Source organism: Acipenser ruthenus, chromosome 22, assembly GCF_902713425.1.
Source record: "Acipenser ruthenus chromosome 22, fAciRut3.2 maternal haplotype, whole genome shotgun sequence".
In the NCBI taxonomy this organism is placed as follows: Eukaryota; Metazoa; Chordata; class Actinopteri; order Acipenseriformes; family Acipenseridae; genus Acipenser; species Acipenser ruthenus.
In genome coordinates this window covers 9,049,699-9,074,354 of record NC_081210.1, presented here as the reverse complement: position 1 = coordinate 9,074,354, position 24,656 = coordinate 9,049,699, and the positions used below count along the sequence as shown (strand labels likewise).

General features: G+C 37.3%; 2 protein-coding genes across 2 annotated transcripts; one reads left to right on the top strand and one right to left on the bottom strand.

Annotated features, from left to right (window-relative positions):
- The first annotated feature begins 93 nt into the window (after positions 1 to 93).
- Positions 94 to 17,675, top strand: LOC117431222 (sorting nexin-8-like). Its single transcript, XM_034051960.3, has 13 exons — positions 94 to 370; positions 1,183 to 1,310; positions 2,283 to 2,412; positions 5,367 to 5,548; positions 7,058 to 7,178; positions 8,266 to 8,402; positions 9,278 to 9,358; positions 9,625 to 9,785; positions 10,308 to 10,440; positions 11,127 to 11,195; positions 11,921 to 12,070; positions 12,334 to 12,483; positions 12,813 to 17,675. Exons 1-13 carry the CDS (start codon positions 334 to 336, stop codon positions 12,942 to 12,944), a joined length of 1,611 nt encoding a protein of 536 aa, XP_033907851.1. The 5' UTR covers positions 94 to 333; the 3' UTR covers positions 12,945 to 17,675.
- A 294-nt stretch (positions 17,676 to 17,969) lies between these two features.
- On the bottom strand, positions 17,970 to 22,076 carry nudt1 (nudix (nucleoside diphosphate linked moiety X)-type motif 1). The gene is made up of 4 exons (XM_034052149.3): positions 21,906 to 22,076; positions 20,593 to 20,751; positions 18,943 to 19,088; positions 17,970 to 18,400 (listed from the first exon to the last, which is right to left on the bottom strand). The coding sequence occupies exons 1-4, from the start codon at positions 22,037 to 22,039 to the stop codon at positions 18,228 to 18,230; spliced, it is 612 nt and encodes a 203-aa protein (XP_033908040.2). The 5' UTR covers positions 22,040 to 22,076; the 3' UTR covers positions 17,970 to 18,227.
- Between the last annotated feature and the right edge of the window lie 2,580 nt (positions 22,077 to 24,656).

Below are 24,656 nucleotides of genomic sequence, written 5' to 3'. Positions count from 1 at the left end.
AAACTAATATGCTTTTAATCACAGAAGTCCCCTATGGGAAACCCCCTACATTTATCATAGCGTTGCTGGAGAAACAGAAAAATCCCTTTTCTGCGTGGGAGGTGTCTTGTGATTTTTTTCTGCAGATTGCATACAGATGCAATGGTTTTATGAACAGGAAAGCATAAAGATGTTTAAATGTTAGTCAGCTCTGGATAGGAGCAGTTCTTATGCGCTCTAGGAATTCTCCGACAGGGATTTTTACTCCGAGTTACTATTCTATTGTCCGCAATCAGCTGTTGGGATTGTCCTTTGGGTTTCACCAGGACATCACGTGGAGTTCAATCAGCTCACATGACAGCCTGCGTTATGGAGGTGGTGATCAATGAAGGTAAAAACATACATAGTGTGTTAATAGACTTACATCTGTATATTCATAGCATTATGTAATACGCGGTGGTGGGTGGAAACTGTATTTTGTACGTATTGTAAGTTACTGTCCGCAGTGTTAAGATATCGTGGTAAGATTACTTTTATAATTTTGTCAGCAAGAACAGCAGCAGAAAAAAAGTTTTCCATATGAAGGATGGCGTTGACACTAGACAATTAATTAAAAGTTACAGAGGCGAAAAACGATTTGTTTTGAATGGTCTCTTTTTTTCTTTTAATTAGTTTGTATTTAGTTCCACTAGTGTACCCGCGTTGAAGGCGCACTGAAGATAGCAAGCTAAGTCAAGCCAAACTAACAACCTCTTTCAGTTCTTGGCGTTTTAAAATATTAATTGCAAATGAACTGCCAAGATTGTGGGGTTCGTGGTGTTTTCCAGCGCTAATGTTTTTCTTATATTCAGTAGAGTGTTTTTGCAATTACTCTTCGCTGTAGACTGCCTGCCACTGTGCCCTCATAACATATTTGTTTTATACAGTAAAAGTTGTTGTTGCAGTAAAATAAACATATCTTAAACACATGTCAAGTCACGGAATAATATTGAACTGAACGTCATCTGCAGATCAAAAAATGTTGTAGGTATTAGCTTAAGGCAAATATATACCAGTAGGTCGAGTGGCGGACGGTAGAACGGGGATTTGTCAGGGATCTCTTTTTAATTAATATCATTTTAATTTCAGGTCACTTCTGTTCTAGTAGGTGTAAAAGATCATGCACAAATTGTTTGGAGTCATAAACCTGTTTTTTTCTCCTAGGTTCTGTACCTCCCTATTACAGGGAGGTGTATGAGGCTATCCGCTGTAAGCAGGAGGATCATGTGCAAACTGATGTGTTTCAGAGGTTGCTGAGGAAGACAGACCTGCCAGTCGCCGTACAGAATCAGGTAGAAAAACACAACCTTCACCACCCTATTAAAAATGGGAAAGATCAAGAATAGTTTTCTGATATCTGATGGTATGACATATCTTTTCTGTGTGTGAATATGGATCAAGAAAGTGAGACACACACAAAGTGTTAGAATAGTGCTTAAGAGTACTGTAAGGGTCTTGATGGCAAATCCTGGAAACAGAGCACAACTGTATTTCAATAAAGGGTTTCCAGCTGACAGCAGCCTAAAGAAACAAGCAGTATCAGCAATGCTTGCAAGTGGATTGAAGATAATAAGTGCTGCATACTGAACGAACAAGAAAAGTCAGTGCTTTTTTTTTTTTTGTTTTAGCACAGGAAGGCCTGAAGCAAAAAGGAGGCCTGAAAAAATAGCTTCCCTTCCCAAGTGTAAATAGCTGTGACAAACTTGAAAACAATTTTGTGATCACTTTTTACAAAGCAACCCAGAGAAAGTGTGTGTTTTGCTAGTTTTCATTAACTGCTCCAAGGAAAATCCGAATTAGACCAGGAATACACTGGAATGTGGTATCACAGCCAGGTAGGGCACTTGAGGTAGTACAAATTAATCACAGCAATAAAAGAGGAAGATTCCCAGAATTACTGCATTAGGTTAAATGGATGGGAGTATAAGGTATATTAGATCACTTAAAAGAAGCACTGCTTAAAGCTACAGTGTCCCACAGTTAGGTATAAATGCACACTAAAATTAGAGATCTGGGAAGTTCATCACAGGATTCATCTTGTTTACCCTCCTGTATGCTCTAGAAACCAGACTTTGTTGGCTACCCAGTTTCTTTACATCCCCAAAAAGTAGTTTCAGCTCTAAGCACCCAAGCTTTCTCCCTTTTAAACATTTAAGGTATGTTTTTTGTTTTTTTTGTATGGGGTGATAAACCTTTTAAGTCAGGGCAAATCAAAAGGCCATCAAAGATTATTTGTGTCATTCATTTTTAATTTTTTTTTCTAGATTGCAGAACATTTGGACTGTAAGGAGGGTTTCCTGTCCAAGCTGACACTGTACAAAGCCTTGGCCCTGATTGCTTTGGCTCAGAAAGGGAAGCACCCGAGTCCCAAACTCCTGGAAAACTTCACCCAAGGTATTACAGCACGGGAGTGATGTTAAATTGCTTGACATTGATGTCTTTATTTGAACTATTATAATAGGGAGTGTTACAGATCATTAACTGAGAAAAAAGAAAGTTACAAACTACCATACATGATAAATACAAAGTGCTTTTTATTGTAACCTGGAGTTGTTAAAACTAATTTTAATGCAAGTATTAAATGGCTCTAATATAATGGAAAAGTTAAAGTTAGCATAAATACTTAAGTGGACATAATGCATGATTGTCTTTCTTGGCTTTCATCCACTCAACGCTTTGATTTATTTTTTCCTGAATCTGTACTTTCCTCCACCAGAAAATGAATGGCTCAGCACAATTTTGCTTGCTTTTTGTTTTGACAGAACCTTTAATCTCTTGCCTTCCTGAATTAAAATGAGTGGCTTGTGTTTTAGTTCTGTTGTATTTTATTTCCAAGTAACATTTACTATGGTAGGACTAAAAATGGAACAAAACAAACATGCACTATGTAGTTCACACTTGTGTAAATGTCTGGTAATGTGTGATGCAAGGGACCATACTTTGCTGCAATGAAAGGATTGATCTTATTTAAAGAAGTAAAAACTCTGCAGAAAATGTAATTTATTTGTGTTTGTGTTAACTATGAGTGTTTTACTTAAGTATGGTGCTTGTTTTCAAACCAATTCTGATTTTAGCCCCTCGGTTCATAGTCTCTTTCTGAGCCTCACTGTTTTTACAGGTGCTCCCAATATGCAAGACTGCCTTTGTGAAAAACATTGTTTCCTGTAAACCATGCTGAAACCTAGAATTCTGATGCCTTAAACTCACTGGGGAAAGTGGCTGAATAAATATACATATTTGTTACATTTTTATTTAGTGTTCCATAATATTCATGCAATTTGAACTGTTTTTTTAATGGACTCTGTTTGGTTTATATTACGGCTGCTTCGATTAATCAACTAAAGAGTTGATCGCAGATAAACATTTTTTACAATTGAATCATGCAGAATATATATTTTTTTATATAAAATCACATCAACCAATAGAATATCTGCATTTTCTCTGCGGCAGTCCAATCATATGTGAACGGAGGCAGGACATAAACAGTTGAAGGTCTTGAGTAGGGTTAACCAATGGGAGAGTCAAAGATCTGCCCCTTGTTATGCAGTCGTCCAGTCATGAGTGAGCAGAGCCGGGACATACGCCGTTGAAGGTATTCTCACTTTCAGTTGAAGGTCTTGTGAGTTTAACCAATGGGAAAGTAAATGATCTAACCTGGTTTTGCAGCTGTCCAATCATTAGTGAGCAGAGGCGGGACATAAATATGTTAGGGTAAGTGGTGTAAGAATAGCGATATTGCTAATGTTATAGAGGCTGTTATTGAGAATTATATTGAGAACTTTGAAGTAATATTTAGAATTGCTTTTTACAAATTAAAAAAAAAAAGCCATCAGACAATGGCGACATCGTAGTAGATTTAGTTCCGAATCGATTTTCAAGAAGAACTTTCTCAGAAAAATTGGAGATTGTTAACAAAAAAAAAAAGGGAGGTATACACCACAAATACCTGAACTGACACAGGAAGGGAAGGGATATACTCGCCACTTCCAAAATACAAATTATTAAAGGTATCCGTGGCTTACTGGTAGCTGTCAATTAAAAACATTACACTGCTGGAACTGTCTTTTGTTCAGTACAGAAAAGGCGATATGGAACAGCACTAGCTACAGCAATCTAGGATGTCTATCAAGTCAGCACTAAAACATGAGCGTTCCCAAAGTCACTTGCGAGCCCCTGTAACACTGTAACAATCAAAACCCAGATTGGTGTTCAACTGGATGAGCAGAAGCACAGGGATACAATACATCACAAAATTGTGAGGTTCTTAAACGCTTGATTGATTCTGTTGTTTACCTTGGCAAACAAGAACTGGCATTCAGAGGGCATGGCGAAAGCACCAGGTCCTCAAACAGAGGTAATTATGTGGAATTACTTTCTCTGATTTCTGACTATGACAGCATGTTATGCAATCGCTTGTCAATAGCCACAGTATTCTCGGGTACTTCTAATAAGATTCAGAACGAATAAAAGCAGAACTACAGGAAGCCAAGTACGAAGCTATAATGCATTTAACAAAAAAATCCCAAACAGCAGAGGGGTTTTGAGACATTTCTTTCAATACAGCTTACGCTATAAAACGCTTTGCTGTCGTGATGGTAAATGAAGAAATGAAAGGTTTGCTTCTGGATAGCACGAGCTGGAAGGGGGAGGGGCGGATGGTGCTCAGTTTTCAAAATTTAAATTATTAGTGTTGAAGTATATTTAGTATGTTTCAAACATATTCTACCATAGCACTTATCTTACACTGTCTTGTACACTAGGCATTCGGTACATATTTTACTGAAGCAGTACAACCGCTATAGGTACCCTCCAGTGCTTTGGAATATACACTGCTCCATACACGCATACACGGCAGCGGCGCCATATAGAGTTGCTATGTATAATGATTTGGTAGTGAATTTTAATACAACAACTTTTGTTTAAGTGATATGCATTATATAAATCAAAATCGAATTTTGCATGCGTGATATTTAATGTGTGATTTATAGTATTCACAAATTGTCAAATGGTTTCTGTTAACAGAAGAAAAAGAAAAAAAAGCACACAGTGCCTGAATGTCACCTGACAAACCTTCGAAGGTTTAAAACTATCTTCGAATTCCTAGCTAGACAGCGAACGAACCTTCCAACACAGCCCTAAGAATGACTTCGCCTGCACATGACGCTAAGCAAATATTAAGCAAACAACATATTGCAAAATTTCTAGACAGGCATTGTGTCATTTTTAAATTGTTTGGCAGTTCTAAGCATTACATAAAGGTGAAGTTTGTTTTGCATGCATTTACATGGTCTTTTCAAGTGATCTCATCTGTTCCAAAATGCTACATAATATTTGTGTTCGTTTGGTAGAGTTTCCAAAGCCCAGTCTGGGAGATCTACAAGCACTTCGAATGCAGCCGGCCTCCGGAAACCCTCTCCTCCTGTCACAGACCCTGGCAGAGCTGCTGGATATCGACACTGTGCAGGTGGAGCTCATTCCTGAGAAGAAAGGGCTTTTTCTCAAGCACGTGGAATATGAGATCACCAGTCAGGTACAGCCAGCACACCAGCAATGCTCTGGGAGAGTGGATTGGTAATCTCTTTGAGAAGAGTGTTGCAATACAAATAGATATTTTATTTTTACCCTACATTGGTGTTATCGAGGTAAAAGCAAGTCTGTATGCTTGCTTCTTGCTAAGGACATTCTATTATGTTGACAGTAGTAGTCTCATTGAAGGTTGGCGTTCTACGGAAAGCATGTAAGAATGCATTTAAAATTGAACAGTCAGTTGGTTATTTGTTAAACGGTTGCTCCCAGAAACAAGTTGTGGACCGTGCTATATCTTCTTGAGAAATAAGCCAGGCTCTGAATAAAAGGTAATAATTGTTCAAATTGAAAGACATGGTAATGTACAAGGTGGCAGCTGACTCCAGTAAATGACTCTGGAACATCTTATTTAAATCTTTGGAACAAAGTTCAATGCTGTAAAACCTAGAATTCCATATCGGTGCCATGGGGTGAAAAAGGGGGTGTTTCCATGCTTTTCCGAGTTATTACGTGAGTTGGGCAAGAAATACTACCGATTTTTCCCCAGAAATACTTGTAGTATGACTTCTTTTTTATGTTAAGCATTTTTGTGTTACTTTTTTAAATTAACAGCCAACATTTTTTATGCCAGACTTGTTAGAAAGTCTGAAACAAAATGTTTGATTGATTGATAGATACAACTGTTACTGAAGACATCCAACGTGCAGGTATTTTGCCAGTGCTTGCTAGTCTGTTAACCAGTTGGAAATATATATATATATATATATATTTTTTTTAATTTAGTCATTGCCAATTATTTTTTCATTATTTTCTCCTCCATTTGGAAATGCCAATTATTTTTAGGCTCAGCTCACCGCTACCACCTCTGCGCTGACTCGGGGGGTGAAGACGAAAACACTCTGTCCTCCGAAGCGTATGCTGTCAGCCGACTGCTTTTTTCCACACTGCGGACTCACCATGCAGCCACCCAAGAGCTACAGCGTCGGAGGACAACGCAGCTCTCGGGCAGCTTACAGGCAAGCCCGCAGGCGCCCGGCCAGACTACAGGGGTTGCTGGTGCGCGGTGAGCCGAGGACACCCTGGCCGACCTAGCCCTCCCTACAGACGGGCGGTGCTTGGCCAATTGAGCACCGCCCCCTGGAAGCTCCTGTCCTCGGTCGGCAAAGGAATAGCCTGGACTCGAACTCGCGACGTCCAGACTATAGGGCACATCCTGCACTCCACAAGGAGCGCCTTTACTGGATGCGCCACTCGTGAGCCCCAGTTGGAAAATATTTTGAAGCAAATTAAAGTATTTTAATTTCGGCTTTATTGTTAAAGTTTTCACACGTGGCAATACTGTCTTACAATTACTACATGATTCTTCCACTGTGTTATGCTGTGAACCATATATATATATATATATATATATATATATATATATAATCTGATTGCCCTACTCTGAATGTCATTTCTACATTATGTTCGGAAGAAATTTACATGCATGCAGTTGACTCTTGTTCTTGTTTTGCAGCGTTTCCAAGCCTCGGTTTACCGCAGATACAGTGATTTTGATGTGTTTCATGAGCTTCTGCTACAGAGGTTTGCCTACAGAATGGTGCCAGCACTCCCACCCAAAAGGATGCTAAAGGGAGGTAAATATGTGACCTTTTCTGTCAATCCAATTTGTTGCCTGTTGTTTGTTTTTGTTAGGGTGCTGTTGGAAGAAGGCAACTTGAAAAACAGGAGATTCTGGGAGTTCCAAAAACACAAAAATAACAGAAAGAGAAGAAAAGTGAAACGGCTGTCACAACGAACTGCTGTGTCATTTTATTGTTCTATTTCAAATCTATTGAGAATTTGCTATTCCGCTTTCCATATAGAGTTGTGCTCGTAAGTTTGGGACTGAGTAGAAGTTAAAGGAAATAGCCTAAGTTGTTAGAGCAGGGGATTAAAACAATGATGTCTTGGCTTCAGCAAGGAAAAGCCAATAAAGCTATTTTAAGTACTTGTTTTATGTCATAGTAAATATAAGGGGATTTTTGCATTGTTTTGTAAAAAGGGAACTGAGTAGTTCATAGTTGCACATGGTTGTGTAGGGGCATTCAGGTGTAGCTTTTCAGAAAGTTGATGAGGGGAATTCAAATGACGTACAAATTCTGAGAGAAACATTTCCATCACAATGTTATGTGAAATAATGTACAGTTGTCTCTGGCTAAGACAACAGCCTTAGGGAAGCAAGCAGAGTATTCTCTTAGCCCAAGTGTTCTCTAAGACGGAGTTCACTACTGACACAATATGAATCAATAAATAAATATGGATTACTTGCCATGGCGCACGTGCATCAACATATGAAATGAACAGAATACGTAAGAGAAAAGCAATAGGCTAATGTTTGTTAATAAACTATAATAAAGTAACAGACAAACTAATGTTAATAAACTAAGTGTCTGACTAAATTAACACAGCACCCCTACACGCGTCATGAATACATGTACAGGAGCAATATCCAAGACACGCACAAAATTATTTAACAGAATGGTGAAGCAACTCACCAGAACGGGAAACGCCAATTTCGCCGACTTTTTTTAACTTACCTGTTGCGTATTGATGGTCTATATAACTTTGTAGTGTTCCTATTTATTTATTTTTTTAAATATGACTTGGAATTGCTTTATTTCTTTAGAACATGACTATGAGAAAATGTAACTCTTTTTTTCTGTTTCTTTACTACTCCTCCAGTCTTGACATCTACGACTGACCGGGAGTTTATTGAGGGTCGGAGGAGAGCTCTTGGGCGTTTCATTAACCTGGTGGCACGACACCCTTTCTTCTCAGAGGATGGACTCATAAAAATCTTCTTGACTTTCAGTGGTTCAGTAAGTAGCTTAACAATAATCAGGTGAAAGCATGGCACCTTATTCTTCTCACAATGCAGAAGCTACATTGCATGCTGTTTCTGTGAACAAAAAAAAATGTGATCAGTCCTAAACATGCCATATATAATTATGTTTAATGATGTAGGGCTTACCTTGTATATCTGAGCAACGGCAATGACATGCTTATTATAATTAACAATTGGGCATGGTAATAGATTGAAGCCAAAGGGGTGTACATTCACAGTTTCTTAAGATGCAGACATTTGCAAAGTCCTCTGGATTTACCATACCGCTCGTGATTGTGTTATTTTTAAATGACATGTTCTTTAAAATACTCTGTGGCATACAGTAAGCAGCATGTGCTGCCAGAAATCTCAGGTGTATAATCTAATTCAGAGGCGATGCCTTTATTAAAAATTGCACTCATTGTGTTGTGTATCACTAAAATTAATGTATGCATATCCACTGACTGGATGAGCGGCTCTGGAAGACCTGCCAGGTAATTTTAAGTGAATTATGTAGGAGGTTAATGAGGTCAGATCAACCCTACCCAGTGCTGTCACCATGTCCCCTGCACTTGCTTATTTCAACATAATTAAAACTGAGGAGCATAACGGCACTGGAGACTCCTAATACCTTTTGTGTAATTAAGTTCTCCTCAGTTGGCTATTTATGTCACAGCCCAAAATGCTTTTATACTTTATTGAAACTATGATTCTGACTATGCTTGTATTGCAGATTTCTCTGTAGTTTCTTGTCTGTGTTTTTTGTAAAATGGGGTAAAATGAAAAAATATTCATATAGTGATATCATATGAGTTTCGACTGATTTTCTGTTTGTTCATTTATTTGTTTTTGTTTTGTTTTTACAACTAGGATGTACAAAACAAACTGCGTGAGTCATTCAAGACAGCTGGGGATGAATTCATGACATGTAAAATAGCAACACAGGCCAAGGTACATATTCTCTTTGCAGGAACCAGACACTCCCAACTCCCCAGCTCTTCCTGCATAACATTAAAGAAACTTCTACAGTTCTACAAGTAGCAATAAGACCAACAATGTATCATTTGTAATACTAAATCCTGTACAGAGAAAATAAATTAAATAATAATAATAATAATAATAATAATAATAATAATAATAATAATAATAATAATAATAATAATAATAATAATAATAATAGTGATCTGCATAATTGCATTGTGATTACTCTGTTGCAGGAATACCTTCCAGGTGATATCCAAGCCAAGTTTTCTTCCAGCAGGGAGATGATCCGAAACATCTTCAACAGCTTCCAGAAGCTGCGGGACCGGGCGGAGAGGATGGCTGTGCGTTCAGTGGAGACCGCCACGGATCTGCTGATGTTTGGGAGGGAACTGAGGCAGGTAGAAGGCAGGCAGTGAGGCTGAGTGCTGTTTTGAGGTTGGGGGAGGAATGGCCTTGGTCACTTGGTGGTGCTTTCTCTGTACTTTTGAGTGAAGCAGATACATACCTTAAAGACTTTCCAAATGTTTGTTTTGGCTTGTCATTATTATTGTTAATACAAGATAAGCAAAGAAGATTTGCCATTACAAACCATTTGCAACTTTAACATGCCAGAATATCCCCCCACCCCCAAGATCAATTTGCTCTTTTGAATTCAACAAAACTAACCATTTAAAGTAATAATAATAATAATAATAATAATAATAATAATAATAATAATAATAATAAAAAATAGTGGTTAGACACTTTACTATTATTCAATGGCTTCCAAACAGGCCAAAACATTCAGACTCTGGGTCTTTTCAAATCTTAGTAATCGATCTGATTTCTGAAGCCCAGAACTCTCAAGTGCATGAATTGTTGCAGTCTCTGTAGTGTTTCCCATGGAATGACTGGGAGATGTCTTTGACATTTGCAGTTCCCTGGGCTCGGACACCATGCCAGTGCTGTCCTGGGCTTCCACAAACAACAACACTTGGGGCACCATGAGGCAGTCTCTGAAAGGGCTCTCGGTGGAGTTTGCTCTACTGGCTGACAAAGCAGCACAACAGGTGAGTAAAACAGCAGAGAAGCATTTTACCATAGTGTTCTCTTAGCAAATGCTGTAATGGCGCAGTGTTTTACTAGTGTCAGTTTTTTAAAATCCGCAAACGTTCAATTTCAGCGTTCAGTTCAATGGTTTTCCAATAAGCTATTTATACAGTGAAATGATGATGTACCATGAAATGGAATATTTGAATATGCTCTGATACTCCCTGTGATCTTCCCTGGACATCCTTGTAAACGAGGTGATTCATCTCAACAGCTTTCATCCAGGTTAAATATTTTGAATAAATACAGTATAAAAAAAGTATTGTATAAATGCCTTTCTCTGTAATATTACAGGTTACCTATTTAAAAGATGAATCTGAATCTCAGACTACTAATATTCATTGACTTTAAACTCTTAAACCCCCATAAATAATCGCCTCTGTTTTACCATCAGAATATAAAATAGGGTTGTGTGTTAACAAATGCAAATGAGTAATTAATTGGTGTTATATACCCAGTTGTCATTGTATTGTGGCAAGACCTGCCACTTTAAACTGTGTTTGCTTCTAGAATAGAAAAGCCTTGTTCTGCTACTGGTTGGCCACAGAAGTACATCTTTTGCCATGTTTAATTTAAAATGCAGTTTTCTCATTTGCTAATTAAAACTAAACTGGGTGCCTTTTTAGTTACATTTTTTTTCTTTTAGGGTAAAAGAGAGGAAGAAGACGTAGTGGAAAAACTGAATCTCTTCCTGGATTTATTACAGTCATATAAAGTGAGTGGAAGACCAGAATGGTGCCGACCACATTCTATGAATAACCCTTCTGCAAGACTCTTGCTGTGTTATGTATAAGGTTTTTCTGAACAAGTCTGGTATAGCATTCGAGTAGGTAATAGGTTAGATCTTAGAGGGATGTAAATACGATTAATTGTATAGCAGTTTCAGGTTAATGAGCCACAGTGAAAAGGTAACGTGTCTAGGAATGCCTAATAACTTCATAATAAAACCTGGAGTAATTCAAACTGCTATGCAATGGAAGTCAGCTTCCATACATTTCTTTAGAAAATAGAAGTGCAGACACAAAGCCACTTGTAAACACAAAGTTACTTGAAAAAAATTGCATTTTGGTGGGACAGTTTCCGTTTTATATCAATAGTCCTGTCATTGACTGTTCTGGAAGATTTCCTTGTTTAACCTGGCAGTCTAATGTACAGTAAACAGAAGCCCAGTATTGGTAAGGCTGCATAAGGTGGCGGCAAAGCTGACCTATAAGAAAAGCATTCTCAAGCTTCTACAACTTTTATTTAAAGAACTTTACTTTCATTAATAGTGGAACAAGTCACCTGGTGTATTTTTTGTGGTTAATTGCCTTAATGGGATTCATGTTGTGCTGTGGGGCTAAATGAACTGCAAAGAAGCCTCTGCATTCACAAACTACCCATTGTGCTCTGTTTGAAAATCTTCACGGGGTTTAAGTCTGCGTTTGATTTTGCCTGCAGGATTTATGTGAACGGCATGAGAAAGGCGTTCTGCATGATCACCAGCGTGCGCTCCAGAAATACAGTGTGATAAAGAGGCAGATGATGAGCGCCACTGTGCAGAGCAAGGAGCAGGTGTCTGTGGACCAGCTGGAGTCCCGTATTGTACAGGTACAGGGGGAGCACACCAGAGAACTCTTAACTCTGCACAAAATATAACAGATTTCAACAATTGGGTATAGTAGGGTTAACTAAAAAAAACATACTAATATGCAAAACATACTAATATGAATATGCAATAATACCTGTAGAACACCTCTATTATTCATTCTTGGTGTGGAGTATTTCATTGAATTCATATAAAGTAACCATGAATCCACTGTGTAGACTCCACAGAACTGAAATACACCTCCAATTGTCTGTTTTCCTTTCAGCAAGAGAATGCAATTGTGACAATGGAGCTTCGGAACTATTTCTCCCTATTCTGCCTTCACCAGGAGACCCAGTTGATATGTACTTATCTTCAGATCACTGCCCATATCCTGGGAGCCTTTGTCAACTCCCAGATACAGGGGCACAGGGAGGTAAGCACGCAGTTTAACACGTTATTTCGTAACTGAATGTACGAGAGGCCCACACAAATTTGTATAACAATAAGAGAGCAGTTAGAACACATCAGGAGGAGGTACATTTATTATAGTTATTACTGGCACATGTATGAATGAATAGGATTCAGCTTTAAAAGCAGATGATACAAGGGTTAGGGTTAGGGTAAGGGTTTGGGTTGGGCTTAAACCTTCACGCTTATCCAGAAATGAGGTGACCTATAACTCGGATCTATCCTACGTTAAGGTATACTAGCTGATGTTATTTTCCTTCTTTTAAAAAATCTGTTCACTATGATTCCCTGCAGATGAGTGTAGTTTGGAATGACCTACAGCCTAAGCTGGGCTGCTTGTTTGGGGCACCAAATGGAATGCCATCTCCCCCACTGACACCCCAGCAGGGCAACTGGAAGCCTCCCAACGCCTTCTTCCCAAATTAACTGGTGAAGAAGGAGACACTGCACCCATCAACATCACTGTTTCCAGCAAAGATTGCTTGGAATACAGTGAGCCTCAATAATGCAACCAAGAAGATACTGTTCTTATAAGGACCGGCACTAAGGAAACAGCATAGGGGTCAAGTCTTGTATCTAAAATTGTACCCAATATTGTTGTTCTTATAAAATGTTAGTATTAATGGGAACACTCCTCCTATTTGGATAAACACAGCCTGGCAGTAATCTGTTGCACCTAAACTCTTGCAATCTGACTGTGTTGGTAAAGCTTGGTGATTTTGTTGGGGACTTCCCGTGCCTTTGAAATATAAGTGTTTAGGAATTTTTTTTTTTTTCATTTGGCTTGCACATGTTTGGTATATTTTAAGACCAGCAGGTGGTAGTGTTTTGCTGAAAATGTCTTTTTTTACAAAGGTTGCAAAGAGGATCGATGAACCATACTAAATTTGGTTGGTCTTGGAAGCACAGTTCAGTAAATATATATTTTTTCTTGAATCAGTTTACATTTGGCATATCTTGAGAAATGTTAACCCTATTTCAAAATGGATTTTCAGTATTTTTATATTCTTATTTACAAATCAAAATTACTATGTCTTAGTTTACAATTGAATACTAACATACATACTTAAAATGTTGTACTTATAAGCCAAGATTAGACAAGCATACACTTGTACTATATTTTATTTTCTTTGGGTTGCTGACAAACTAAGATTTACACTAATAACATCACAGAATTAAGTATTGTGAATACTATATCAGTACAAAGATATGTATTCTTCCGATTATGATTCATAACTCTGTTAATAATGACACTAAAGGGATTTTGTTGTTTGTTATTGTTATTAAAACACTCCTAGTTTTCATATTTTTGCCAGTGTAGATTGTTCTATGTGAGAACTGTGAAGAGCTGCATTTGATGCAAGACATTTGAGCCTAGTGTTCAAGGAATTGTATGTTTTGCTGTTTAATAAAAGGTACTGTTGTATAGAAGCCATACAGAAAATGTTTAAGTAAAATATAAGTATTTTGTTATACAGTGAAACAGGTGGTGAGTTTTGGGAACAAGGATTATCCTGCTATAAAAGTAAAAATGCTCAGTTATTTTGTGAACATTAATCCCTTTTGGGGTAGCATGCTAGCTGAATGCCAAAGATAGAAATGTGAATACATTAATCCTAATATTTAGAGATTTAAAATAACTATGGGTCTGATTTATCAAAGAAGCTGAAACAGAGCTGAGGTCTACACTTTACAAATTGTTTTGCATAAAGAATTAACTCAGTGATGCATTTAGATTGTTCAGTTCTTGGTGCCTTGACGATTCACCAGGAATGTGTCAGTTTGAAACTGAACACATACACAAAGAGATTCAGTAATAACTTTGTATTAAAAAGCCATATTCCTCCAGTCATTAGTTGGGTATTGACCAATGCTAATTCCTGTATGGGGGGGAAAGAAGTTATAAAAGACATGTGTAATTTTCTCTAGATCTAATCTAGCCAGAAAAGGCCTTATGTAGCCTATAACAGAATACAAGTTTAGAGTTGGTACCAGCATACTAGCTGCTGTTATACAGTGTTTAACATTTGCTTTTGTTATTCAATTTAACATGCTGTAATGAAAAGATGTATTTTAGAAGGTCATCTGACCACCTTACAGTTTAGGAGAAAAGTCTGTCTTTCATTACTTAGAATTACAATTTTAAGTGCATTCCTAATCCATACAAGAGGAATATAAAATGAGCGTATCATTGTTTTTGGTTTTTTTTACCATGTAAATAGCTTACGTTTGAGCATATGCTGTATAATGCACACTGACATAATTGTCAGAAATTAGTGTAAAAAATGTAAAATGTAAACTTATGTCACTTATAAAGGTAGTTATGCAAGGAAATATAGTACTCTATTTAATGTTATTCTCTTTCAATTGCTTCACCCAATGTATGTACAGTATTACACAGTATGTAATAACAAATATATGTTCTGCCTTAAGAGACATGGAGATGGATGTGTTGCTTTTTGCTTGATTTTATATATATATATATATATATATATATATATATATATATATATATATATATATATATATATATATATATATAAATCCTGTTAAAACCAAGCTAGTGGTATTACTGGAATTACTCCAAAACTATAACACCCCCCAGAATGCATGCATACGTTTGTAAATCACTGTATATTATTTTACCATTTCCAGCAATAATCATGTAGATTTGAGTAAATTGTAAATCTAGAATGTTGTAAAAGGAAGTCAATATGAAATGTTTGGATCTTTATTTAGATGCATTTGTCAAGTGATTGGCTTGTACTTAATGTCTGTCAGTGCAAAAAATAACACTTTGTGGAAATGAACAACTAATGAATTAAAAGCTGAAATGTGTTTTTAAATGTGTACAAATTGAGATTATATATATATATATATATATATATATATATATATATATATACACCCACCCACAAATGTTCTATAAATATGTAATTTTCTAAATGTTCTAAGTACTAAATGTTTCTAAGTATATTGTGACTTAAAGAACATGTTGTGGTTTTCATATAAAGCGTTTGTTATAAACAAGCAAGGGTAAAAATCATTTGATAATTGACGGTGGTAAAAGTTAAGTATTTAGGCTTAAGATGATGACATTGAAAGATTACCACACAGAATGCCCACTGCAGAGGATATTAAACTCACTTTTTCTTAATTGTGTTCAAAGACCCCAATTACCAGTGATTGGAGACCTTGGGTTTCCTTAGGTAAGGTTGTACACGATAAACGCTAATCAGTTTTTGTGAAAACAGACAACTAATTAAACAAATGATACCCAAATCTCATTGCTTTTGAGAAAATTAATTTTAACGTTTTGGTGAATGACATCTTGATAACAGGACGTTGTCAGTTTTAAATGATGGAAAACCTTTTCTTTCATTACAATTTGAGATTTATTTTAAAGGCTTTTTTGACATTACAGAAGTAGTTACATATGGACTATGTACTTTTTAGACACAATCCTAAATGACTTTAAAGAATGAAACATAGCCAATAGAACAGCATACACAATTCCAGGCTTTCAGATAGCCACTAAATCAGTTACTGTGTTGTCTTGTGGCTTAATGGCTTTTAAAACAAGCACTGTAGTTTATCAGTTATTGCTGGCTTCTGTCTTCAAAACCACTTGCATACTTTTTTTCTTGCAGGGCCGTACAACAGCTTTTTTGCTATTGAGTTATTTTTCTACTTAAGTGCAATCCCAAGTATATGTGCAGTATCATGAGCTGTATATCTGCACTAGAATAGATCTTTATGTACAGTGTCTTCAGAGTTCTAAAATTCTCCACAAGTGTTTATAGAAAAATCAGTTCCTCACTTGAAACTGAACTCGAAAGGCAGTTTGATTTGAGGTTCTGGTGTAGATGAGTAAAGAACAGCAGCAGCAGTTCTGACCCTTTTAACTATATCCCTACCCTCTTAGATATTTGATCTTTTTGCCTTTCCCCAGTTTGACACATCTGACATTGATCAGTAACAGTTACGTTAAAGCACTATTCATACTACCCATAACAACTCAGCAGAGACAGAAGGTAAATATTCAGTTAAGAATCATAACCCCACATAGAAGAATGGAGTTTTCTCAAAATACAACATGCACTTTAGTAAAAAAAAAACAAAAAAAAAAAAACTATAGTTCATAATGAATTGGTAGAATTCATAATTGCAAAACATAACTACTTTTCAGCGACTTAATAGTGTGGAGTAAAAAGCCCTGTTTATAATGTTGGTCTCCTTTACTGTTCACCTGCTGACTGACAACGATGGTATCAATTCAAGGCATACATTTTACCAGGCTAACGCTTAACACCTGAATACAAATTAAACAATAAATTGCTTTGGCCCCAGTGGAACAAAAAATCTGGAAAGCGCTAAAAAGAATTGCTAGAATCTAGTTAAATTCACACAACTGTCTTGGGTCAAGCTGCCAATTTAAATGATGAAAAAGTATGAGGAGTTTAAAAAGTCTAAACCCAACGCTCTTTCATTAGACAAAGACCTTGTTGATTGATATACATAAAGCCTCAGCCTGCACCATGGGCTTCTGGAGGACTTTCTTAGATTTACAACACTGCAGTACTGGCAGAAAAGAAAATAGATTTTTCTAATTTAATATTTTAACACCAAGGAAATAAGAGTCGAATGCCTTTTGGAGCGTTTGATACTAACAGAACAGGACAGATTTATTAGCATCAATGAACACAAATGAATATATTTTAGTTGAAGCATTTGCTAACTTTTCTAAGGGGTTGATCTGATTAACCTATAGAGTGCCAGGATAAACCACAGGAGTATTTTACAGCAGTGGGGAACCACCCTAGATTGTATCCGTGATTATACACTAAAAACTAGGTGCTCAATGAAATCCAGGGACATTCCGTGGTGCTGTAAAATGCTCAAATCAAATCCAGATGTGGTTTATCCCGGTGGGGTACAGATTGGTCAAATGAACCCCTTTTCTGAAGTATTACTATAGGTTTTATTATTTGGTGTTTCAAGTCATGGATGAACCCGAGGGGGAAGTTTATAATATTTTTTCAAGCAACTGGCACTTTGTGAGAAAATGGGAATTCCTTGTAAAACATGTGTGTCTTTAAAACCATGAAAAAAGCAGAAGGCTCAGTTAAAAAAAAAAAAAAAACACTTTATAGTAAATCCCAATACTGTACCCTTCTGATAAAGATACAAGCTGGAACGAGAGGTTCAGGCAGACTTTGTGTTGCTGCAATGCAACGATTCTTCAAATAGAAATAAAACCTGGGACGGGGAGGTACTTGCATCCAAAAGCATAATTCAAGGGGAATAAACAGATTGTCCTGTAAGACTTACAGGTGTCCTCTGCAGTGTACTTGTAATAGAGATCATCCCATTCAACCAGTTCAAGGCTCGCAGGTTTCTTTCGTTCTGCTGTCAAGACACATTGTTTGTGACAGGTGAAATGTTGACCAGGTGTTTTAAATCTGGAGTCATAACTAGCATCACAGCTAACAGATGTCGAGGATGTTTCCTCAATTCCCTACTGTATGCAACAAAACAAAAAACAAAAAAAGATGCAGCAAAAACTAACGATACTATCTGCAATGGCTTAGCCTGAAATGTCTTACATCTTTCAGATGCTGGTTCAAACCGAGGGTGATAGCCATCCCAAATGGATGCTGCCCAACACTGAATGCAACCTTTAAATTCTGCACTCTATCCTGTGTTTCTTTAAAGTTTATTAACTTCCTCAAGTTTTTTCTCAAGGATGATGTCATGGCCCTGGAACTTATAATAGCCCAAGAATTTCTTCTTCTGCAGCATCAAAGGAAACCAGTCAGCATCATCCGGCCACATCTGATGGAAGGGGATTTTATCACAATCAAACCACTGTGGCAGCATCTCTACAGGACAGAGGAACAAGAACATGTGATAGTGATATTAAACCATCTCACAAAGAAACCTCCTGGAAATGTTTTTAACTGATTTTTTTTAATGATTTTTTTTTTTCTTTTTCCTACCCGAATACAAAGAGGTCTAAATAGATACATGTAGACCTAAACATCTGTATAAATAATATTACATTGTGAAAAAAAATTCTTATAGGACACCAAGTTTGTTGATAATACAGAGTACAGTTGATATTCCACTGATATGACCTGAGATTCATGATACAGTAAAATAACTTCACCTGTTAATTCATGTTCCATATTGTGAATTAAAATATGAAAGATTAGTAATCTTTTTTTTCAATGCAGCTTACACTTTAAAATGGAAATTAAAAATGATATACTTTTGTACTTTTTATGATACTGATGGAAGTTTTTGCCAGAGAAGAAGACTTGACAAAAAGGCATTTCATTTTATGACCTATAATAAATAATAATGTCATGCTTTGCAGAACACTGGCTATTGAGAAACAATCTACCACTTAATGAACTATTACCATCTGATTCCGCTGGCTGTCCATGGAAACTGTCAGCTCTAAAAATGTGAACGTCAAGCACCTCGGTTTCTCCCGCAAACTCAAATTTAATCTGTCCAATCTTCTCCAGTGTGTCAACTGTTAGGCTGCTCTCCTCCAGCAGCTCCCTGACACAAGAACACAGAATTTTAAGCATCATGTAATGGAGGCATTGGGGAGTAAAATGTGTTTGTCAGTTTTGTCAGTGCAGAGATACCAGAAGTGAAATCTGGTGCAGGTCTCAAGTGGAATGCATCAATACCTTAGTCCAGACTGCAGCAACTCTAATAGCCAATTACTGGTGTTTGGATAAACGTGGTTGATAACAAACTTGCCTTTTAACAACAAAGACCAGGTTAGTCTATCATTGCTGTTAAGGGTCCAAACACATTTACACAATTACAGTAAATGAAGCTCATAAATCTTTACTTGTATATATTTCTATTTAAATCCCCACATCAGCAAAGACACTTCAGAGGATGGGACTATGAAATAGTTTTTTTTTTATCTTACCCTAAAAATGAATGGGAACAATTTACTGTGCTTGGATTTGTACCAATGCAATGATGAAAGAAAAGGTTTTAAATGTTATTGAGGTAGCAAGTTACAGTAGTTGCAAAAATGAGTCATAAAATGAATATTAAGAGCAGTTTTTATTTGGTTAAATAACAGGTGTTTTTTTTATGACAAGTAAACTGAAAATTGCACACTGGAGAAATCTGGGCCAATTTATGCACTTATGCTTTTCAACTTCATTTAAAATTGTGTTTTTGTATAGGACATGAGTAAATAAATACATGTCCTGCATGTTGGAGTCTGCATTCATTCACATTTTAGTAGGACCTTATTTCACAGTGGACATTTTTACAGATCCAAGCTCATGATGTATTTCAGGTATCCTGACCAGACTTTGTAGAATTACCAGTCCACTCTGAGGGTGATTTTCAGAGCAGTGCAAAGCAATTTTAGTGTCTGGCAGGAAAGATTGAACCCTGCCAGTTAAAATTATATTTTAAGTTGTATAGACCTAAAGTGATGTGCTGAGAAAGCATTATTCTGCCAACTGTCAAAACACACCAAATATTTAGTGTACATAATCAAATCAAATAAAGACAAAAACTGAAGAGTTTCATAGTTAAACAACAACAGTATGTGCATCCAGCAGGAAGTTTGATTTAGACTAAATTTCTCACAATCGGTAAATAGTCAGATTCATACATTTACTATGGAACAGGCAATTACCCTGCAAGTTGCTCATTGTGAACCTTTATCTGAAGAAAACTAAACATTTAAAATTGCTTATCAATGTATAGCACATTCGTTGACTAATCCACAGATCTATTGTGTACATAACACTATTGCATCGCAACATCCAGAACGACTTTGAAAGTCTGGAACTAACTGAAACTTTAATGATTTCATGAAACTGTACAGCACTCTTAACAAAAAGGTATATACACCTTTACCTGAGAATAAATCAAATAAGCCAGGGACCCTGTGTTCACCTGGTCAAGTTCCCAGTGCCCGATCTTCACATATTTCACAGCAGTCAGGCCCCCTGCTCCAGGTTTCAGGCAGTTTGTACCGTTCCATTCTCCACCTCCTGTTCCCTGCGTCTCTGAATGAACTCACCTCCTTGCTGCCTCCTCGATGGTTTCTCCTGGTTGCACTTTACCCCCGAACCCGTTCCATCGACCGACCCCAAAGCCTCTCTTCTTCATCCCCAGAAGCACCCGCCCAGGCTGCACCACCAGAACCAGGGTCAGCAGCTTCGACGTCAGCATAGTTTCTCTTAAAAACAAACAAAAAAAAAACATTGACAGGTTCATTTATTTTTTCATTGTACAGTACAAATTGCTCCAATATTAAGTTATTACCATATTCCCTCTAAACGTGCCTTTAGCCGACTCAGCTTATCTCCAAAATTATAAAGTCCAGGACTGAACAGCCTTCCTCATTCCATTCTAAACACTCGACAATGTAAACTTTCAACACTATATATTACAGTAAGTGGGGTTAGCAGAGTTGAAAGATCACATTGACAATGTCATATTTCAACTTTATTGCAGGGATGGAAATAAGACTCCTTATTGCATTGCAGTTTCACCCACTCCAGGTTTTACTACAAGCTTGATCGGCCACAGTGTATATGTAACAAGCCCAGGTGGGTCTATTTAAACTCGTACTGTAGTAGAACCAGGAATGGATCAAACCGCCATGCAATGGGAGTCTTATTTCCATCCCTGTTACTATATATACTATAGAGGTGGGACTAGCAGAGTTGAAATGTAAAATTGGCACATGATTTTAATGGAACAAGCTTTTGGTAAAAATCATAATAGCTTCATATGGGAGAAACAGAACACGGAATCACCCATTTGAAGATACTTGATTTAATTCAATTCTGTGGACATTAAAATCTCATGGCTTGCTTCTGAAGATAAGTGGTGCAGCGCTGGAATAATCCCAATACAGTTATCCCCCCCATACACTGGTTATACGTCTTAAGGCAAAACACAGTATACAGACAGTAATCACGAAATACATACATTGTCCAGCCCACCCACTAACAGAATTAGATCAATGTTGAACCAGTATCTGTCAATGAGGACTCCATTATTCTTAACTCCCTACAAAGCACCTGCCTCAATACACAGATCAAATTCTGAATATGAATCGTACATGTATCAAAAATGCTAACTTCTCGGGTGCAAGTCTACTCCTAGATTAAGTAGGTTAAAAAAAAAAAAAAGTTCAAAAACAAAGTTCCTAAAAAATAGTGAGTCTCACTAAAGTCGAGTAAGACTCGACATGTCTGCTTTGTATTGTATGTAATGTGTTGTGCACGCTGACTCCGTGCCATCATCTCTCAGATACCCTTAACTGTAATCTTCAATAAACATATTACATTGTAAAAAAAAAAAAAAAAAAATGAGGGTACCTACCTGGCACAAATATTATTTGTAATCACGAAAAGCGTTTTGCTTGCTGACACAGTACTGTATTTGTTAACCAATGTGAATCCCGCGGAATGACCGAAGTCCCTCCCTCTACTGAATTCAGCGCGCTCTGTATCCATCACGTGGTCGGGACCCTCAGCTACAGAAATGTGTTTCATTTAAACCTGTTCGGCTGGGGAACACGACACCATGAACGTACATTTCTTTCTTTAAAAAAATAATAACACTGTTATATTTTACGGAACCCCTAAAGGGAAACAGTAAAAGAAAAATACTATACCGTGCGCACAGTAGCGGGTTTAGAGACACGCGCAGACAACCTGGGCACTGCAGCAAGGGGTCCCTGTTGTCGTGGCTCAGTTACTATTAAAACACTTATTGTTCACCTCAAGTCTGCAGCAGAATGAATGACTTATTAGCCGTTTTTTTTACCGTTCTTTTTAACGCCACAAGGCATGAACAGAAAAAAAAAACGTGTTAGGGTTTAAAGTCGTGCACAAGTTCATGTCCGTATGTGTCGCGTAATCACCCACGTTTTAATCTAAAAACGGTTAGACGTTTCAAAATGAACTAATTTCGACACAGTAATAAGTTTGGTTGCACGTGCCTTCAGTGCTGCAAACTTGAGCCGGGGATATGTGGTGTCACACACTCGTCGCGCTGCGTGTTTGAATGAACCTGGAAACAAATTAAAATAAATGCGCGATGTATGGTGCGCGACTCTTTGGATGCTCGACTACATCATGGGAAATGTGCTGGAACTTCAGTATTAATTGACTTGCGTCTGCTTTTGATTGTACCTGTCACAGTAGCGTCAGGGGAAATAAGCTTTTCTTGCCTAAACATGAAATAAAAACAACTACAGTATTTACTTAGGGGCGCTTGACTGGACTAGGGCAGGTATCGATCGTTACAAAAGAAGAAAAAATCAAATGAGGTTACCACAATCTCTTACATGTATTAAGTATTCTTTTGTAATTTCTGAGTCTTTGCAATATTGTCATTTTTGTAGATGAACGAAATTTTGCGTTGCGGTTGCACCCACTTTCTGAGAACAAAAGCAGGATAGGGCTCGATCATCAATATGTCGGTTCAATAACTCCCAAATCACTGAGCCATGAGTCAATTTACGCCTTAATGAAGACTTTCGTAGAGTAAAATAGCTTTCTCTTGCGAGTTAACGTAGTCTTCAGTATTGAGCTGTTGTATGACGTATCATACTGTACAATGTAAAAGGGCATATATGTGCGTATTTTTCTTCATGAGATAATTAAGTGGCAAATCCTGAAATATGGCTCAAATTACTCCTTTCACTTTTGCTTTTGTAACCGGTGAAATTGTCCAGACAGTAAGAGAATACAATTGGATGACATAATGTATTTACGTTAAAATAGCAGTCTAAAAACGCCATGTTTGCAGAATCGTTATGCTATGAGAAAATACGGTGAATGTCTCCTAACCTATCCACCGAGAACACCGTTCGGCTGCAGTCAGCAGGGTATTAAGTTAACTTGTGCGCACGAGATAGTATTTTTTTGCACGATGTACCTTTTGGGGTTTGGTCATATTTAACAACTATCGATTCATGTGTATTGTGTGTAATGGTAAATTAAGTATGACGTCGTTGTAAACAATTTTCACATTATTTTGTGAATTTTGAAACACTGTAAAACACTTAGTGTACTTACATTCCCCCAAATACTTCATCTACACTGAAAAGTTTATTTCACTGTTTTTCAGCTTGCTGTATTATGATGCTTTGTACATGTATATTATATAACTTTCCAAGTTCTATTACCATTATAGATCCTGAAGTCCCCACTGGTTTTGTAATAGGTGTCGACCTTCTTCGGATAGCCCCGCTGGTTGGAGCGCATTTTCTGGCTAATTCGGATGTGACAGACCCAGCAACCCCAACCAGACTCCAGGAGCTTCTCCCTGCACACAGGGCGGATGTCATCCTCAGTGATATGGCACCCAATGCCAGTAGCTTTAAAGAGATGGATCACGAGAGGCTGATCAGCATGTGTCTCTCAGTGCTGGAGCTGGCCGGAAAAGTTCTGCAGCCCGGGGGGCACATTTCTATGTAAATGCTGGTATGGAGAACAAACCAGCCTGCTCAAAAACAAGCTTGCTCAGTCCTTTCAGGACATAAGGACCATTAAACCAAGGGCCAGTAGGAAGGAGTCTACCGAAATGTTTTTACTTGCAAAGAATTACAGGAAGAAATGATTAGCAGTTTTGATTTCTTATGTCAAAAGTTACTTTTAGATGTTAGATGCACTAAAGTGAAGCTTGTCTGAAAGAGCACTGTACAAATGAGGTGTGTTCTTCCATGGAATATGAAACCATGATCAAATCTGAAATATGTAAAATAAAGAAATTTGGTGCCTTTCCAGCAAGTATTATGTTTCCACTACAGAGCAACAGGACACAGATGGATATTACCCATTCTATTTAATAGTATTATAGATAAGATACATATTTAATGTTCTTCTGATGTGGAAAATACTCTTTCAAAGTCTGCATTGGCAGCTGTGTTTTTTTCTTCCATAATTAAGATGCATACTGTATTATGTATTATAGTCAGATTCTCTAATATAGCTATTTCAAAACAGAGGATAGAATTTAATTTACACAACCGGTAAACCGCCTTGTGAGGTTTGAACTTTTACTCGACCTCACCACATAACAGGGAAGGAACTCCCAATCTAATTAAGGAAGGTTAGCATATAT

Excerpts from the sequence above, each read along its gene's own strand:
- LOC117431222 (XM_034051960.3), top strand. The coding sequence starts at position 334 with ATGACAGCCTGCGTTATGGAGGTGGTGATCAATGAAG. Across the intron at positions 5,549-7,057 it reads AATATGAGATCACCAGTCAG|CGTTTCCAAGCCTCGGTTTA; the intron begins GTACAGCCAGCA and ends CTTGTTTTGCAG. Across the intron at positions 7,179-8,265 it reads CAAAAGGATGCTAAAGGGAG|TCTTGACATCTACGACTGAC; the intron begins GTAAATATGTGA and ends CTACTCCTCCAG.
- nudt1 (XM_034052149.3), bottom strand. The coding sequence starts at position 22,039 with ATGGATACAGAGCGCGCTGAATTCAGTAGAGGGAGGGACTTCGGTCAT. Across the intron at positions 19,089-20,592 it reads ATCGAGGAGGCAGCAAGGAG|GGAGCTGCTGGAGGAGAGCA; the intron begins GTGAGTTCATTC and ends TTCTTGTGTCAG. Across the intron at positions 18,401-18,942 it reads ACAGCCAGCGGAATCAGATG|AGATGCTGCCACAGTGGTTT; the intron begins GTAATAGTTCAT and ends TCTGTCCTGTAG.